The sequence below is a fragment of the Balaenoptera ricei genome, chromosome X (genome assembly GCF_028023285.1).
Source record: "Balaenoptera ricei isolate mBalRic1 chromosome X, mBalRic1.hap2, whole genome shotgun sequence".
Classification (NCBI taxonomy): domain Eukaryota; kingdom Metazoa; phylum Chordata; class Mammalia; order Artiodactyla; family Balaenopteridae; genus Balaenoptera; species Balaenoptera ricei.
The window spans coordinates 91,341,661-91,360,504 of record NC_082660.1 but is presented as its reverse complement, the minus strand read 5'-3'; the positions used below and the strand labels follow the sequence as shown (position 1 = coordinate 91,360,504).

At 43.1% G+C, this 18,844-nt stretch overlaps 1 protein-coding gene across 1 annotated transcript in view; it reads left to right on the top strand.

Annotated features, from left to right (window-relative positions):
• Window positions 1-17,155, top strand: part of SYTL4 (synaptotagmin like 4) — a 70,753-nt gene extending 53,598 nt beyond the window's left edge. Inside the window, exons 6-17 of the mRNA XM_059910754.1 lie at window positions 1,271-1,372; window positions 1,853-1,928; window positions 2,278-2,368; window positions 2,481-2,584; window positions 3,097-3,189; window positions 4,977-5,155; window positions 5,449-5,551; window positions 6,080-6,241; window positions 10,456-10,564; window positions 12,435-12,534; window positions 13,293-13,501; window positions 15,481-17,155. Of these exons, the coding sequence (XP_059766737.1) occupies window positions 1,271-1,372; window positions 1,853-1,928; window positions 2,278-2,368; window positions 2,481-2,584; window positions 3,097-3,189; window positions 4,977-5,155; window positions 5,449-5,551; window positions 6,080-6,241; window positions 10,456-10,564; window positions 12,435-12,534; window positions 13,293-13,501; window positions 15,481-15,629 (1,477 nt within the window). The 3' untranslated portion in view covers window positions 15,630-17,155. The remainder of the gene's footprint in view (window positions 1-1,270; window positions 1,373-1,852; window positions 1,929-2,277; window positions 2,369-2,480; window positions 2,585-3,096; window positions 3,190-4,976; window positions 5,156-5,448; window positions 5,552-6,079; window positions 6,242-10,455; window positions 10,565-12,434; window positions 12,535-13,292; window positions 13,502-15,480) is intronic.
• The last annotated feature ends 1,689 nt before the right edge of the window (window positions 17,156-18,844 follow it).

Here is an 18,844-nt window from a genome sequence, read left to right as displayed (position 1 = left end):
TGCTGTGTTTGAGACATCCCAGCAGAGATGTCAAGTAGGATGTTGGAAATAGAAGTCTGGCGTTTGAGTAAGAGAGAAATTTGGGAATTGTTAGTTTATAGAGCATATTTAAAGCCATGAGACTAGATGAGATCATTTAGGGATAATTCTAGATAGTGAAGAGAAGCAGCCCAAGGAATAAGTCTGGACACAATCCAAAGATTAGAGGTCTAGGAGGTGAGGAGAGACCAACAAAGGAGATTGAGAAGGAGCAGCCAGTGAGGTCAGAGGATCAGGAGAGTATGGTATCCTGGAGGCCAAGTGAAATTACTTGAGACACTTCAGGAAGAATGATTTTTTTTTCCTTTTCTTGTTCTCACAAATTCCTTGAGGTAAGGGGTCCAGGAATTGTGTCCTTCCCTTTAGAGATGAGGACTGCTGTTTTGAGTGCCCAGGGTCATCCTTCATTAAGCTGAAAAGGAATTCGGGTCTTCTGAATAATATCTTCAAAGCATACTGCTTATTTATGTATACACTTTATGCCCCACTGAGGGCATTTAGTCAAAAATTCAGTCAAAAAATAATTGAGTGCCCACTCTATGCTTGTCTTTCTTCTAGGCATTGGGAGTGCAGCAGTGAACAAAATATGTGGTCAGTGATCTCCTGGAACTTACTCTAATGGAGGAGAAAGACATTAAACAAATCATTTGTTTAAATTATTGAACAAATTAAATAATTTATATAAAAGACATAAAAAGTTACGCATATGATGACTGCTACCAAGGCATCAGGGTGCTTTAGGAGCATATAGGAAGGTTACTAATCCAGACTTGGGGTGGGGGCATGGTCAGAGAGATCTGCAGGAACTGACATATAAGGAGAGACCAGAAGAAGCAATAGATTTAGCCAGAAGTTTCAAGTAAACAAGAAAAATGGCCATTGTGGCATTGTGGCCATCCCAGGCAGAGAAAAGAGGGAAGAAGAAGAGCGTTGGCACATTCAGGGAACCAAAAGAGCTTCATCATTCTGGAATGTAAAGTATAAGGAGAGGTGGAGGGTGAAAGATGAGTCTGCAGACGTGAGCAGGGGTCAACTCATAAGGATCTTCTTGCCATGCTAAGGAGTTTGAACTCAATCCCAAGAGCAATGGGGAACCACTGGGCAGTTTTAAAAGCATACTCGGCTCTTAGAAAGATCACTTAGGCTACCATTGTGAAAGGTTGGAAGGAAGCCTGCCTCCTGGCAAGAGAGCCCACTTCCTTTATGTGTTGGCTCTTGGTTTTTATTCTAGTGTGCCATTTGAAGTCCCCAAGCTGAAAAGTGGAAAGAGTGCTCTGGAGGCTGAGAGTGAGAGTCTGGATAGCTACATGGCTGACTCGGATAGCACGTCCAGGTGAGATGCCCCCAGTCCCTGCTGCTCTGCTCAGCCGAGCTCCCATTTTGTTCTCTAGCGCCAGGGTGCGGGAATCCGCTGCCTTCAGTGTTCCTGACTTCTGTCCTCGGCAAGGCGAATGAAGTATTTTCTCTGACGTTGCCGCAAGTCTTCCAGTAGCCCTTCTACTGTTGGCTCTGAGCACAGCCTTCTGGAGCATGCGAACTTCCACAGGCTGCACCTTGGAGGAGTCTTCCTGGACCAGCAGCAACGGATGCTGCTATCCCTTAGGCATGGGGGTGTGAGCGTTTGTGTTTGTACAGAGTTGCTTATCTAATCGTCTGCATTCCTTCAAAGTAAATCAGATGTGAAGTTTACCTTCTGGATTTGGTTACTGCAGTGGCCTCAAGCCAGTGGCTCTCTTTCCATAGAGCTTGGGTCCCTAGACAGAAGGGGAAGGGGAGAAGGTGATTTTATTATAGCTTCTGTATCTGCCTCCAGGAGAGACTCTCTGGATAAATCTGGCCTCTTTCCAGAATGGAAGAAGATGTCTACCCCCAAATCTCAAGTAGAAAAGGTAAGCTTTATTTATTGGTTGGTCTATCTCTGTCTCTCTTTTGTCTGTCTTTGTCTATGTATGTCTCTCTCTCTTTCTTTTCCCTTCCTCAGGAAGAATTTAAATCAAGAGTTCAAACAAACAAATTTTAGTTCAGATTCCCTTGGGAGCGTTTTCTAAGGTTTTGGTTGAAACATGTGAGAAAATAGGTTTCGTACAATTTCCTAGGATTAAGTTAAAGTCCTAAGATTAAATTAATCTTTCCTTTAAGTTTGTCATAGTTTAGTGAAAATCTGAGCCTTCTTCCTTACTTCACTCTTCCACCTACTCAACTGTCTTTTTCCATTTCCTTGCCCTCATCTCTTCCTAGGAAGCTCAGCCTGGGGGTCAAAATGTAGTATCTGTGGATGAGGGTGAAATGATATTCAAGAAGAACACCAGAAAAATCCTCAGGCCTTCAGGTAGCTGGTTTCCCTTCATGGCCTTTTGAGATTGAAGTTCTGAGTACTTGGTGGGTTATTCGTACGGAGAAGAGTAGGTTTCTTTTGATTTGGTTTTCGGCCTTCCACTCAGAGTACACTAAATCTGTGATTGATCTTCGCCCGGAAGATGTGGGGCATGAAAGTGGCTCCTTGGGAGACAGAAGCAAATCTGTCCCAGGTCTCAGTGTGGATATGGTAAGTACCCTTGTATTTCACTTGGTCACTATATGAAATTTTATATATCTAAAGTTGACTTTACTGCCTGATACTCTCAATTCGCCTGTTTAATTCTTTAGGAAAAGGTAACATGAATCTTGATTTCCCTCTCAATTTCTAAAGTAAATCTGGTTGCTGAATTTCTTAAAGAAAAAGACTATCTTTCACTGTCTCTTTTATTTTCTAAACATTGCTTGATATATGGTTGGGGGCTCAAATAAATACTTATCTTGAATATAATGTAAAGAGATGGCTGGGTTGGGGCAGTCAAATGAGAAAGAGATATTCTTATCTTATTATTTTTTGATTTGAGAAGGGTAGTTGGAATATAGTTTGGAAGCCTGAAATGGGGAAACATAAAGATAAGTATGTACGTGTGCATATGACACCTCAGAGCTTATCAACAATTATGGCCCCTACTAAAGGAAGGATATTCGTCTTTGAACTTTTTCTTATTTTTATTAACTCTGAATCTATATTTATTTTTCAAGGAAGAGGAAGAGGAAGAAGAAGACATTGACCACCTGGTGAAGTTGCATCGTCAGAAGCTAGCCAGAAGCAGCATGCGAAGTGGCTCTTCCATGGTAAGTTCTATTAGTTCTGTGGCTATGGACATGTTGGGATACCAGGAAGGATGGAAGTGCCTCCCTAGAGCAGGATCAGGACCTGGGGAAGTTCTCCTAGTCACTCTTTCTAGGTAAGTGAGATGCATTTGTTTGTTCCTTTCCTCAGTTTAGACCATAGTTGCTTAGTGCACAGTTAGGTGGCTTTCTCAGCCTCTGCCCTGGAGATTCTTACATCAGGTAGTTAGAGCTAGAGATGTTCATCATAGCTTTGTGAACAGTAACCCATAACTTCTCCCTTAAAAAGGTACCCAGGCCATGAAGTGAACAAGATCAGGTTTCTTCATCAGAGCACGTACCAAGTCTCACATTCAAGGGCAGTGAGTGCCATGAGAAGGGCCTTGACAGGGTTAATTGGCATCAGGATATGATTGAGGAACAACAGCATCAATCAGAATCATGAAGTTAAAGGGACATTTAAGAATCAGGGCCTAGTTCTGTCATAAGTGTGAAGATTGATGTTTAGGGGAAACAGAATCAGAAAGCAGGGTGATTAGATGGTCCCACTCACACATAGGAAGAGAACGGTGGGCTTGCAGAGTCAATTATTACCTGAGAGGAAGGTATCTTTTCACCTCTGTTGGGGTTTTCCCCCCAATTCTGATGCAATCACTTTTCTCTATAGGTCTTGAGAGACATAAGGTGGATAAAAGAAACCCACAGATAATTAAGGCCCCTTGTTTTAATTAGTAACTGACCCCTTCTAGCCAGCATTGTAGCATATATAACATACACCAAAATCGGACTGAGCTGCGTCTTGCCTCTACTCCTTGCCCACCTTCTGGGGCAGTTGAAAATTAACAATAAAATGTGTAAAAAGAGGGGAGAAGAGCAGCTCGGAGCCTAGGTGAGCCATGAGCTGATTGATGAACCTGAGCAGTTGTGCGTGTGCTCTTAGCTGTCTCTTATACTCTGGGTACAAGACGACTGGCAGTACTGGCTGGTTGGTTGCAGGAGGCTTTTGTTTTCTTCAGTGACTATGGCTTTCTCATGAGGGAAAATGTTAGCAGTGTGGCAGAGGGAGTGTGCCTTCGCCAGATGTTTGTGGGTGCTTTATCTTTTTTTGTTTGGTTGGTTTTTTGTTTTGTTTTTTGCCACGCCACACGGCATATAGGATCTTAGTTCTCCCACCAGGGATTGAACCCGTGCCCTCTGCATTGAAAGCACGGAGTCTTAACCACTGGACCACCAGGGAAGTCCCTGTTTGTTTTTTTCTTCCAGTTTTACGGAGATATAACTGACATACAGCACTGTATAAGTTTAAGGTATACAGCATAATGATGTGACTTACATACGTCATGAAAAGGTTACTGCAGTAAGTTTAGTGAACATCCATCATCTTATATAGATACAAAATTAAAGAAATAGAAAAAAAATTTTTTCCTTGTGATGAGGACTCTTAGTATTTAGTCTCTTAACAACTTTCATATATAACACACAGCAGTGATCATTATATTTATCATGTTACACATTATATCCCTAGTACTTATTTATCCTATAACTGGAAGTTCATACCTTTTGACCACTTTCATACAATTCCTTCTCCCCTGACCCCTTGCCTCTTATAACCACAAAACTGATCTCTTTTTCTGAGTTTTGTTTGTTTGTTTGTGTTTGAAGTATAATTGACCTACAACACTATGTTAGTTCCTGTTACACAACATAATGATTCGATATTTCTGTAAATTTCAAAACGATCACCATGGTAAGTCTAGTTACCATCTGCCATGTGGGTGCTTTATCTTCAGAGTACGATTGGCAGCATGATGAGCATTTATAGCGAAGCTGGCGATTTCGGGAACATCTTTGTGACTGGCAAGATTGCCTTTTCCCTGAAGTATGAGCAGCAAACACAGGCTCTGGTCATTCACGTGAAGGAGTGCCACCATCTGGCCTATGCTGACGAAGCCAAGAAGCGCTCGAACCCGTGAGTGCTTCTGGACCCTGAGCGGTGCTTGGAGATGATCAGACCCCAGCATCTCTCTGGGCACCCTTGAACCGAGGCTCTCACTTCCTGGGCAGACAGGGAGGTGTGATTGAGAGTAGTTAGGGGAGATGTGGGAAAGGGACCAGGATTGGGAAAATGCAAGAATGGCAGGTCTAAGAGGGCTCGATGTGACATTTTCATTTCATCATGGCATATGTATATGGAGAGGAAGAAAGTAAGGAATGGGCTTCCAAAAAGACAGCAAATTACTTAGTATTCTCCTTGGTTTTTAGATACGTGAAGACTTATCTTCTGCCTGACAAATCCCGCCAAGGAAAAAGAAAAACCAGCATCAAGCGGGACACCATTAATCCGCTATATGATGAGATCCTCAAAGTAAGTATCTAGAGCCCGAGAGGGTATGAGAATTTGTTCTGTCTTGTGTGCTAAACTGTAGCTATTCCTCTGCTACGTGGGTGGTTGACATGGTTTTCAGTGGCCATGTCTGTGTTTGAGGGTATACTATGGGCATCTCTTCACGTCCTGACCTCCCAGAGAAGAGAACAAAGCTGATCTGACTTGCTTGGATTATTGTGAAGTTGGAGGTCCACATGGCCACAAATCTCATTTTAAAGAGTCATTTGCGATCAGGAGCCTCCCTGGCAGTTCTTTTTGAATATTCCAGTGTTCTCTCACCCACTGAAGGAAAAATTCATATTCCAGGTCCTCCGATGGAATATGGTAGGTTTTGTGAAACGGGGTAAGTGGAGGCTTTGAGGGGGGAAACTCAAGGTGCTTAGGGACTAAAGTGATTTGATATTCAGGACTATGGACTTTGAGTATGGTTGCTCAGATTTTGGAGTAATATTTTTCTGAGGAATTACCGTGAACTAATCATCTTGGGCCTCTCCTTTCCTTTCACAGTATGAGATCCCAGAATCTCTCCTGGCCCAGAGGACTTTGCAGTTCTCGGTTTGGCATCATGGTCGTTTTGGCAGAAACACTTTCCTTGGAGAGGCAGAGGTCCAGATGGATTCCTGGAAGCTTGATAAAAAACTGGATCATTGCCTCCCTTTACATGGAAAGGTAGTCTGCTTTAACAACTCCTTACAGAGTTTGGATCTGAGGTAGAATTGCCTGCAGTGACTTCTGCTGGGACAGTTTTGAATGCAGTCTGTGGAGTTCTAGCGCACCCTGCTGGGGTTACTGAGTTTAACAGTAATTTCAGATGCACTTGGATGGCAAGCGTGAGTAATCTCTTCTGTGTAGGCCAGACGAAGATGAAGCCATGGTTTTCCTTTGAAGTCTTTCATATGTGTGCCAAGCTTTGCCTCCTGATCTTCCAGAGTCTGGGCGTATCCTAACATCCTAACTTGTGCCTCTTCTCCAAGCTAACTTTTTGGGTGTATCCTAATCTGCACTGGTTTTCCAAACTACCCTTTTCACTAAAGAAGTGGGAAGTAAAGCAATTCACGGAGTTCCAATTGCTGTGCTCTTGGTCACACAAGCCAGGGACAGTTTTACTTTGGAGATGACATCTCGGGTGAGAGTGTGGCAGTGTGCATAATAGTACCTGGGATCTGAGTGCAGACCTGGATTTGAATCCAGGCCCTGTGATTTACCAGCTAGGTAAATCACCTAACTTAAAGGTAACTTACAGGACTTCCCTGGTGGTCCAGTGGGTAAGACTCCACGCTCCCAATTCATGGGGCCTGGGTTCGATCCTGGTCGGGGAACGAGATCCCACATGCATGCCGCAACTAAGAGGTTACCTGCTGCAACTAAGAGTCCGCATGCCGCAACTATGAGCCTGCATGCCACAACTAAAAGATCCCACATGCCGCAGTGAAGATCCCGAGTGCCACAACTAAGACCCAGTGCAGCCTAAATAAATAAATAAATATTTAAGAAAAAGAAGAAAAAGATAACTTAGGTAAGTCACCTAACTTCTGTGGGCCTTAGTTCCTTCACTTATAAAATGGAAATGATAATAATATTCCCCTTCTGCAGGATCATATACAGAGTACCAATCAGTGCCTGGCACATAAAAGACATTCAATAGGTTACTGTCACTCTGGTTAAGATGAAATGCTAAAACAGAGTTAGGACTTCTTGATTATCAGAACTGTTCAATGGCAAGGTTCTTCTGTAAAACTTTTTTTACACTAGCATTTTCAATGCTAAAAATAGTACATGTTACACAGAATGCCTTTGGAAAGATGGACATGAAACTAGTAGTAGTGGCTGCCTCTAGGAAGAGAGACTGAGGTGGGAGGGTTTAGTTTTCTCTATATGTCCTTTTATAACGTTTGAACTTTTTATCAGGTCTACATATATTGCTTATCAAGAACATTAAGAATAAAAGGATTTATGTGCACGATTCAAAATTAAAACAACATGGAAGTGTATAAAAAGAAAAGTAGGTTATTTCCATCCCCTAGAAATACTACTGTTATCAACTACTTGGATATCTTTATAGAAATTTTGTATTAAGCAGCACAGATATATACATATGGATTTACACTTTTCCTTTTTACACAAATGGGCTCTTATCATTGTGTATATATATCTTGATTTCTCATTTAACAATTTGTCATTTACCATGGACATTTTTCTATGCCATCACTTACAGATTTATCTCATTTTAACTGCGGGATAGTATTCTTCATGTACCTATATTATAATTTATTTACAATCCCCCCACCAATGGGTATTTAAATTGTTTGCCTCTTTTTTTGCTATTAAAACTATGCTATAATATATCTTGGCCTTCTTTTGTGAGTGTAACTGTAGGAGAAATTTCTGGTGGTGAAATTGCTGAGTCAAAGGAAATGTACATCCAGTATTTTGATAGCTACTGCCCTCCAAAAAATAGTAACGATATTTAAAATGTCCCTAGGAAAGCAGTTATCACCAAACTATAGCATATTATTAGAAATTTAGAATTTCTGAAGCATTTGGCATGTAAGATATTCTCTCTGGGGCCTACAGTTGATATAATTATATTGGAAATGTCACTGTAAGCCATCATGAACTACTGCCAATAAAAAATGTCTTACATAAAAAGAAAAACCTGCACTGAATTGGAGCTGTTTGCTCTTTGCAATTATTTTGAGCCAGAATGAAAATATGCTACTGAAACAAATACGCCAATTATGCCAATTTCCAGCTAAGGCTAAACTCCAATTTTTAAGAGTCCACTGAAGTTCACAATCTAGAGACTAATAAATTGTGTAGACATTTTATAAACAACAAAAAGACCACTCCAGTATTACATATCTATTTTAACTGAAAACATTCTACATTTATTGTCTCTGATTTTTCTTTTTTTGCCCTAGTGATCCGTTTGCTCCCATTCAGTTTTCTCTTCCTGGCATCTACCTCCCTATTCTTTTGTGTCTCTCCCATACACTACACTTCCGTGCATTCTGGGTATGTGGTACATTTTTCCAAACCAGTGGGGATTATACCTTCCTTGCATTGCCATGCTCAGAGTTGAGGCCTTAGGTTAGAGGAGCCCCGGTGAACACGGGCAGTGAAGGAGCACCTCTGATCTGCACCAGCTCATGCTCTGGGTACCAAGGCATAAGGGACAGAGCCACGCTGAGAGAGCCAGTAGAGTGAAGCAGTCCTGCTGCCCACGGCCACTTGCTGCTCATCCCAGATATCCACTCATTCACTCTTGCATTCATTCAGGAAATATTTGTGGAGCACCTACTATGTGCCAGGTACATTGCTAAGTGTTGGGCATACTAGGATGAACAACAACAAAAAGGCTTGATTCCTGTCCTCCTGGCATTTAGATTCTAGTGGTAGAGGCAGTCATTAATCAGAAGTAACCTAAACAAATGTAAAATTAAAAACTGTGGCATATTCAAATCCTTGTAACAGAGTTTCACCTAGCCCTCAAATCTTTGCAAGCTCTCTTTTAAAAAAGACTTTTTATCTTTGAAAATCATACAAGTGATACATGCCATTCTCATTAAAAAGACACTATAGATATAGACAGAGTAAAAAGTGAAAGCCCTCTTTCCTTTCCCCATTCTACTCCCCTTCTTAGAAGATACAGGTGTTAATTATGTCTGTATGCTTCTGGGTCTTTCTATGCAGTGTAGTATAGTGCTTAAAAACATGGATTCTGGAACCAGTCTGTCTGAATTTGAATCCTGGCTCTGCCAATTACTGGGTGACCTTGGGCAAGTTACTTAACTTCTCTGTTCCTCTGTTTCATAATCTGTAAAATGGGGATAATTGTACTCATGTCATAGGGACTATCTTGAGGATTAAACAAAATGATATAATTAAATATATAGTTATATACTATAACAGTACCTGATACATAGTAAGTACTATATGAGTGATAATGATAATAATCATTATTTACATACATATATATTCACATATACAAATATGAATATATTTTAATATAATTATATGCTTTTTCTGCATCTTGCCTTGTTGACATAACAGTACATCTTGGATATCTTTTTTTTTTTAATTTTATTTATTTATTTACTTACTTATTTATTTTTGGCTGTGTTGGGTCTTCGTTTCTGTGTGAGGGCTTTCTCTAGTTGCGGCAAGCGGGGGCCACTCTTCATCGCGGTGCACGAGCCTCTCACTATCGTGGCCTCTCTTGTTGCGGAGCACAGGCTCCAGACGCGCAGGCTCAGTAGTTGTGGCTCACGGGCCTAGTCGCTCCGCGGCATGTGGGATCTTCCCAGACCAGGGCTCGAACCCGTGTCCCCTGCATTAGCAGGCAGATTCTCAACCACTGCGCCACCAGGGAAGCCCTTGGATATCTTTCTATGTCAGTGTGTAGAGATTCACTGCATCCTTTTTGATGATTGCACGCCATATGCCATACGATGGCATTAAAATCATTCATTTAACCTTTCCTGTATTGATTGACATTTAGGTTGTTTCCACTTTGGGGCTATCACTAACAATGTTGGTAACAAGATTCTTCGTCATGGTGTCAGTCCCCTGTCAGTTTGTATGGCAACCTTGCTGGCAGACCTTTGAGGGTATTTGGAATCTAGTAGTGGTATCCCCAAAGTAGCAAAATAGTAGGCATTGCGGAAGACTCTTTGTTAGTTCTTCTGCAGCTCCTTCGGAAGAAACTGCCTTAGAATCCTGTGGCTGCCATGGCCTAGGGATCGTGGATGGTATTCATAAGGAGAAGGATCCTTTTATGCTGTGAAACTGTTCTTGGGGGTAATTTTAGAATCTCCTCAGCGAGAGGTCTCAACAACTCCTGAACAGCCCAGCTTGACCTATTGGGTTTCCCTGTGTTTCAGATCAGTGCTGAGTCCTCGACTGGCTTGCCATCACACAAAGGCGAGTTGGTGGTTTCATTGAAATACATCCCAGCCTCCAAACTCCCTGTTGGAGGTGACCGGAAAAAGAGTGAGTTTTCTTTGGGGCCCTGGATTTAGCTCTTAGTTTTCTGCACAAGATCTGTGCGAGGTGGTGCTGGCTAGTGGCTAGCGCTATTGGAGAGACCAGATTACGATGCACACTGGATCATTTTCTAGGGAAGATTCCTTTACTAAGTAAGCCATTTCTGCTTTGCAACCAGAAGGGAATGCCTTAAGAGTTGGATTCCCTTTTTTGTTTTTGTTTTTATGTTGTTGTTTTGTTTTGTTTTTGATGCCATTAAACTAACTTGGTCTTGGTCCAGCTCTGACAGGCTACTAAGAGGTCAGAACAGAACAGAAACTTCAGGACCGAGAGAGGGTGGTTGGAAAGGGTGGTGTATAAGTATAAGAGACAGAAAGTTGAAGGCTGAGGAAGGGTAAGTCAACACACCAGGCATTGTGCTAGTGAATGTGGATATGTAGGTGAATAAGACACGATATTTGCCCTCCCTTGCACAGTTTATTTTAGAAAGAAAGACAGTCATCTGCTAAAAGAACACAGATAAGGGAGTGATGAATTCTGTCTGGTTATATTTGGGAGAGTTTTAAAGAGGAAGTAATGATGATACTGGACTTAAGACTTTACTAGGCAGAAAAGGAAGAGGATGGGGTGAGAAGAGCATTTCCAGAAGAGGCGATAGCATGAGCAAAGGTTTGAAAAAGGCATGGTAAATGGGGGGGGGGGGGTTGTATGTGAGTGTGAGGCAGTGAACTTCTTAGTTGAGTGGGGCTGGAGTTATGGTATATAGATGTGGAAGTGGGGCTGGAATTGTTGATGAGGCTGCAGCCTAGCTGAAAAGGGCCATGAATGTAATGGTAAGGAGTTGAACTTGACACTTTGGCAATGGGAAGCCAAGTTCTTAAAAAGTTACCTGCAGCAAAGTCTAATGTATAGGATTTGGGGAAGTCAGTGAGATCCCCAAGGAGGGTGTGCAGGATAACTAGAGAAGAGAGGCAAGGATAGAACCAGAGGGAACACTTTAAAGAATGAAGATGGGAAGAGAAGCCAGTGAAGTGGAGGCTTATCAGGGGAGAGCAATGCTGGGAGAGAGCTTGAAGAAGGGAGCGGGGGTTGTCAACAGTATTGAAATACCACTGGCATGTCGGGCCCAATGAGAAGACACAGCTCATCGGCATTAGATTACATTTTCAATGGATCAGTGAAAGCAGAGACCAGATTTCCCTAGAAACTAGGTTGAGTGAATGAGGCAAAGAAGTAGAGGCGGTGAGTGTGGACTCTTTTTTTCCAGGATAATTGATGGTGAAAGAAAGGAGAGCCAGGGAGGACAGCTTGAAAAGGAGATAAGGTTGAAGGGAAATTTACTTTTAAAAGGATTTTTAAAAATCAGAGGTGAGATTAGCATATATTTAGACTGAGAGGATGGGACCAGTAGAGAATGAGATATTAAAAATGGGAGGTGGGGGTTGAAATTGATGATGCCTGATGAGTCTTGTTGACGTGGGGATGGGATCCAGAACACAAGTGGAGGAGTTCCCTTTTTTCAATCATTCAGCAAACATCAGGCAACTTTATTTCTCTATGCCTCAGTTTTCTCATCTGTAAAATGAGGAGAATGATAGTATATATCTCATATGGTTGTTTTGAGGAATAAATGCTTAATGTTGAATCAGGCACATAGCCAGTTTTCAATAAGCCTTTGTTGCTATTGTTATGACTTGAGCGCCTATTTCTCGCTGTTAGGCACTGTGCTAGGTACTGAGAATACAAGGCAGGTGTGGTCCACTTATCATGGAAGTTGCTGTCTTCAGGAACAAGGAGAGGAAGTGCTATGTAGATAAAGCTTGAGAGAAATGTGGAGGTGTCGGAACTCACTTAGTATGTCTGACATCCCTTCCAGGTACAGGTGGGGAAGGGGGAGAGCTCCAGGTGTGGATCAAAGAAGCCAAGAATCTGACAGCCGCCAAATCAGGAGGGACTTCAGACAGCTTTGTGAAGGGGTGAGTCCCTGGACCAGCACCAAACTAACCAGTTTCAGGACATGAGAGTTAAGAGAGGAACCCAATTTAACCTTTCTCTGTAGATATTATCCCTGTGTCTCCTGCCACCTCCAGCAGCCAACTTGTTCCTGAAATTAGGTAATGGCGCAACCTCCACTACCACGTTGGCACTGGTCTGAGCTCAGTTTGGACTGGGCTGTAGTGTTGATTTCCAGAAAGGAGGGTGGTAGACAGTTAGGTCTGACTTTTCCTTTGTTATAGATTTATGCTCTTAATTAATCCTGAATAAAAATCTGTGTTTCCTGACTGTCAAGACCTGGGGACTCAGGACTTTGTTCCCCACAATATTTAAGCAATGGCAGCTTTCCCCAAGTTACAGCTCAACCTACTGACTTAAGTTCTCTAGCAAATCATGTCTGGCTATGCCTATGCTTATTACTGTTGTTTTTATTAAACAGGACTTTGCCCAATAGAAGTGGAACCAAATATTCAAAACCCATTTTTGATGGCATATAGACAATAGCTCCATAATAATATTGTATTAATTTTCTCTCCAGGTAAAAGGAATTGAATCGGGTGAATGATCTAGTGGAGGTGGTAGGAACTATGCTTCAGCAGATTCAAAGGAGGGAGAGTGTGTCCTCGGATCTGAGTGTTGACTCACCTTCCTGGGCTAGGCCTGTGGGAGGGGAAAGGGGAATTTAGATAGATATTGCCAGCTTTGAGTAGGTTGTTGATTCCTCCGCACCCTCTGCCAGATACCTCCTTCCCATGAGGAACAAGGCCAGTAAGCGTAAGACTCCTGTGATGAAGAAGACCCTGAATCCCCACTACAACCATACATTTGTCTACAATGGTGTGAGGCTGGAAGATCTCCAACACATGTGCCTGGAACTGACTGTGTGGGACCGGGAGCCCCTGGCCAGCAATGACTTCCTGGGCGGGGTCAGGCTGGGTGTTGGCACTGGTGAGAGCCTCTCCCCCACCCTCACTGTCTCCAAGGCCTCTTAGATATTTCACTCTGAATAGACCCATCCCCCTCCCTACACAGCTCCACTATGTCAGGAGTTGTCTTCTTTCAGTTAACATTCAGCCAGTGTTTACTGAGGGCCTATTATGTGCAGGGCTGGGGGGAGGCTGAGCTCCTGCACTTTCATGTGTACAGGTAAATGGGACCCTGATTGCCAGGAATGCCATCATCTTCCCACCAAAAACATAAAAACCTACATATATCTGTACCTCTGATTTCCACCTTCCATCCTGTTACATGAAAGAAGGGTCCTTCCTAGCAAGGGCCAAGCTCTTTCCAAGTGTTCTAGATCACACCCTCTCCTTCTCAGTGACCTTACTTCTGGAATCTCCTATCTCTCCTGTCTGATCAGTTTTATTCTCTCTGCCTCCCTATTGGAGGAGAAAGTACATATACTCTGGTATTTCCAGTCTTAATAAACAGAAACAAACCTTCCCTTGATCCCACGTCTCCCCTCTGATTTCTTAAAAAGAGTGGTTTCCATGGCCTCAGCTCTCCTTTAGTCTTCAATCCACTGTGATCTGACTTCTGTCCCACCACTCCACTGAGTAACTGCTTATGCCAAAATTTTGTTTTCATCATCCTAGAATTTTCATGCTATTTAGCATAGCTGATCACTCCCTTTTTCTTGAAATACTTTGCTTCTCTTGACACCACACTCTTTCTTTGGGACATCCTCATTCTCTACCCAAACTCTAAATATTGGTGCTCTCAAGGCTTAGTCTTGAATTCTCCTTTCTTTCTCTACAGTCTCTGCATTCCTGTGACTGTAAATATTACTTGTATATTAATAATTCATACAAAGCATTTAACACAAAGCATCTAGAATGATGCTCTTACAAATGTAAGCCAGTTCATGTCAGTCCCCTACTTAAAACCCTTCAGGGGCTCCTACTGCACTTAGAAAGCAATCCAAAGTTCTCACCATGCCAATAGGCCCCTGTATCTAGACCCTCTGTTCCTTTATGATCCATCATATAGTACTACTTGCTCACTATGCTCCAAACACAGTGACTTGCTTTCTGTTCTCCAAGTATACCAAGCTTCTCCCCACTTCATAACCTCTGCAATTAGTGCTCCCTCTGTCTGGGAAGGCTGGTTCCTTCCAGTCCTTCAGCTCCTGACTATATATCTCCTTCTCAGAGGGGCCCTCAGATCACTTAATCTAAGCGAGGCCTTGATCTAGGCACTACAAATCACCCTGTTTATTTGCTTCATGACACTTACCTCACTATCTGGAATACTCTTGTTGATTTACTTGTGTATTTTCTGTCTTCTCTATTCAAATGTAAGCTACCTGCAGGCAGGACTTTTTCTGCTTTGTTCACTACTGTATCTCCAGAGCCTGGAAGAGTACTTGGTACACAGTAGGCACTTGATAAATGTTTGTCGAATGAATGAATATACAAGAGAATAGAAATGAGGCCCCATATGATCTGAACTTCAAGCCTGGAGTCTACAGCCAGAAAATAAAGGTGTTCAGCTTCCTTCCTTCCTTCCTTCCTTCCTTCCTCCCTCCCTCCCTCCCTCCCTCCCTCCCTCCTTTCTTCCTTCCCTCTTTCCTTCCTCCCTCTCCCCCCTCTCTTCCTCCCTCCCTCCCCTCCCCTCCCTTCCCTTGTCAAGTTGGCAATAACAGAAGGGCTATAGCTGTAACAGCCTTAGAATAAGAAGTCTCGAGCTACCGTGTGCTGTTTCGAGTCTCATTTCATCAACTTGAAGTCTCTTGATGGAGTCTCAAGAGCACATAAATAGCTGTGCAAAATCAACAGGGAGCCATTCTCAGACCGCTGTCCCCATCAGCCCATCTTCATAGCACACTGTCTTTTATGGGGTGCTACCCTTAATGTGTAACCCATATTTCTCAGTGGGCTGAGGAATGGGGTCCCTGTTCAGCCTCCTCTGGTGTTTCTCCTTAGGGATCAGTAATGGGGAAGTGGTGGACTGGATGGACTCGACTGGGGAAGAAGTAAGCCTATGGCAGAAGATGCGACAGTACCCAGGGTCTTGGGCGGAAGGGACTCTGCAGCTCCGTTCCTCGATGGCCAAGCAGAAGCTGGGCTTGTGAGCCCCTATCCTTCTCTGCAGCTCCAGCCCTGTCTAGGGCAAGTCAGAGGAAGCGAAGAAACCAAGGGTGAAGATTTATAATTTAGTGTGTGTGTATGTGTGTGTGTGTGTGATATATGTGTGTGTATAAACGTGTATTTCTACAAATCTCATTATGCTAGAGTGATGTAGACTTCCATTCCTTTTTAAAGCAGGCTTGAAAATAAGCGTCTCTTCAAAATGTTTTTATTTGTGCATAAACTATATATTTTCAGAGTCCATGTTTCTTATATCTTTATGAGATTTAATTAACTTATCTTTTAAAACAACTTTTTATCACCTGTCTTGCTATCCTGGTTCCTCCTTCCCCAGGAAGCCCCAGCTGCCTTTGGCACTCATACTGGTCTGTGTTTCAAGGTGTGCCTGGTCTGAGGCCAAGGCTCCGGGAAGCAGGGGTGGGTTACAGAAGATGGGGTGGAAGACAAGATGGGAGAGAGGTGAGTAGGTCCATCCTTTCTTCTCCAATTTATGCTTTTAACTCCATTTCTACCTTGACACATTTCTGGAACTTGGCTTTTAACTCTTCTTGTTTGTAGCAGTTTCCACCTTGCTTGGGTCGAATGGTTTTCTTGGAAATGCTAAGAAAATGTCTAAGTTGCTTCCAGTTCTGAACACCTTCCCTAGACCTTTGGGGAACCCTCATAACAGAGCTGCTTTAGAAGAGCACTTTAATTAGATAATGGCCTTTGGACTGGGTCATGGGCATGCCCAGTAAGGGCTTCTCAGTGGTCCCTGAGGACCAGTGACTGAGTGTCTCCCAGCCCATGCTGAATTCTTTGCATTTTAAACTGATACAGCGGTTGTTAAAGAGTTCCTAATTTCTCTAATGAAAGACAAGACGTCTTCACTCTCACGTACCACACTTTTCTTAGCGTTTGTGTCCGCCATATGTTACCACCCAGAATAGGGTCTACATGCTGTTATGTCAGCCAGAATGGCCACGTATGGTCTAAACCAGTCCAGTGTTTCTCCAGGCTGGGCACTGCTGGTGTCCGAGAGAGTGTGTTCAGAGAATCTCCCAGGTTTTCTGACTTCCTTCTTGAAGTGGTTTCAGTTCCTATTTTTTCTGTTGTTTCCTAAAGTTGACCTAGATGTAACCTGGGTGTGCTGGGTTGAGATCTTTCTAAGAATGGTCTAGCGATCTAAGGTTCATTTTCTGAAACTCACTGTCCCAAACTGACCTTCTTATTCTCACAGTTTTATCTGCACAAAGTCATTTGTAAAAGGAGTCTGTACCGGAGAAGAAATCCCTTTCAGTAGAGTTGGCTGCTAGCGGACTCTCCTGTAAGGCTACTGGATTGAAGGTGGCCACTGCAGTTTTCTGTTGTATGTGTGAAGTGAACGGAAGAGTGTTTTAAAAAGGTTTATTCGGTGTGGATTGATATTGTAATGGAAGGCATAACTTGGGATCCTGGACTGTCACTTGCTCCTTTGTTCTCCACCCCCTGAAATGTGTGTGTGCTTCAATAAAGCTTTCTTCCTTGTCAAGCGTTTGCATTTGTTAGTTTTATAGATGCTTTCGTCTCTGATGTCCTGACTTACTGTTGTTGCTTTTCATGTGGCTTGAAGGATAAGAACCAAAGTGACAAATGCCCTTCCCTAACCATACTGTGCTCACTTGAAGAAAATTTCCCTGTCCCCACATTGGTGCCTGATACCTCTGCCGAGCTCTGATCCATTGACCTCTGTGTTTGCTATTGAGGGAGAGAATGAGAACCCATCTTAAAAGTGCCAACACTTTTCTTTCTCTCTCTAAAGTACCAAGGGAAACTCCTCCGTTACCTTTGTAGCCACCCCCATCCCACATCTGCAACTGCAGGAAGGACAGAAAAGTGCACAGGGAAGGGAAGACATCCCCTGCTGTTTCTTTCTGGATCCTTCACTTTCTCTAGGAGGTAGGGCCTTTTCCTTCACTCCTACTACCACTATTTAGTTTTGAGAGATAAATAACCCAGATACCAAGTAACCATCTCAGAAATAAGGCTCTGGGTTTCTAGGTAGAGCCCAAGTGATTTTTGACCTCTTGTATAAAAGGGTATTAAAATATATTGAATGCCTTTTGTGTACAAAGCTTTCTGCTAGGCATATATTATTTCCCTCATTTCTCCAAGCACCTTATGAAGTAGGAAACCTTCCCTTTTTACAGATGAGGAAAGTCAAGCCCACTATCATGCATAAAGTTGGGAAGTGAATCAAGGTCTGACTCTACAGGACCATGCTGCCTCCTGTGAGGCATGGGCCAAGATTCAAAGGAAGGGGTGACTCCTCTCTTCTAAAATATCTCAAAGAAATAAGTTTCGTTTACAGGGTAGGACAATCAGAATGCTTTGGATGTTACCTAGTCAGCTGACTGACGGAATAGCTTGTATGGGGGGGAGGGGTCAGGGGGAGGGAAGGAGGGGGGAAAGGAGGAGCGTTGAGGGCAGGAAGGGGCAGAGAGAGAAACACAGAAACAGGTAGTACAGGGTCGGATCTGGCTAGCCCCTTTGGGTCTGGCTGTCAGACTGATCCCACTGCTGTTTCCTTCCCCTATTTTAGGAGTTGGGATTTCCTGACTCATAATCCTGACTTTACTCATAGCCGTAAAACTTGACGGAAAGAAAGAAAGATTGATTTGTCTTGACTACTCAATAAAATGAAACAAAACAAAAGCTTCTCAATTTTTTTAAGCTAGAGGAGCATTTATATGCGAGAGTCAGGCCCAGGTGGGAACTCTGCTTGAGAGGCAGTGGGCCTCCTCGTGTTATCACTTGGGCCTTTGACCCTCTGGCGTGCCCTGGCTTGCCACGTGAAGTGTTAGTGATAAAGACAAGGAAGGGCATTCATTTTGCCTGATGTGCAATCTTTGCCTCTGGAACCACAGACCCTGTCTGATGGGAGATTTTCCACATTAACTCATTGTATTTTGCCTTCTGCCCATAACTTGCTTCCTGCCTTTCAGAGCTCCTGTATTTCCCTGGAGGGAAGGGGGAGAAGGGACCTTTGTGCTCCAAGTTTGATCATTTCCTCCATGTCCCATTCCACCCAGAAACTGCCTTTTAATTTTGCATTTTACAAATGAGATTTCCACTAACCGCCCAGTATAACAGCTTCTCTGTGACTCACTACTACCCCATAGGTCCTGGGCTCTCGATTTCCATCCCATCACTCTGCTTGGGAGAGTGTTTTCTTGGGTTG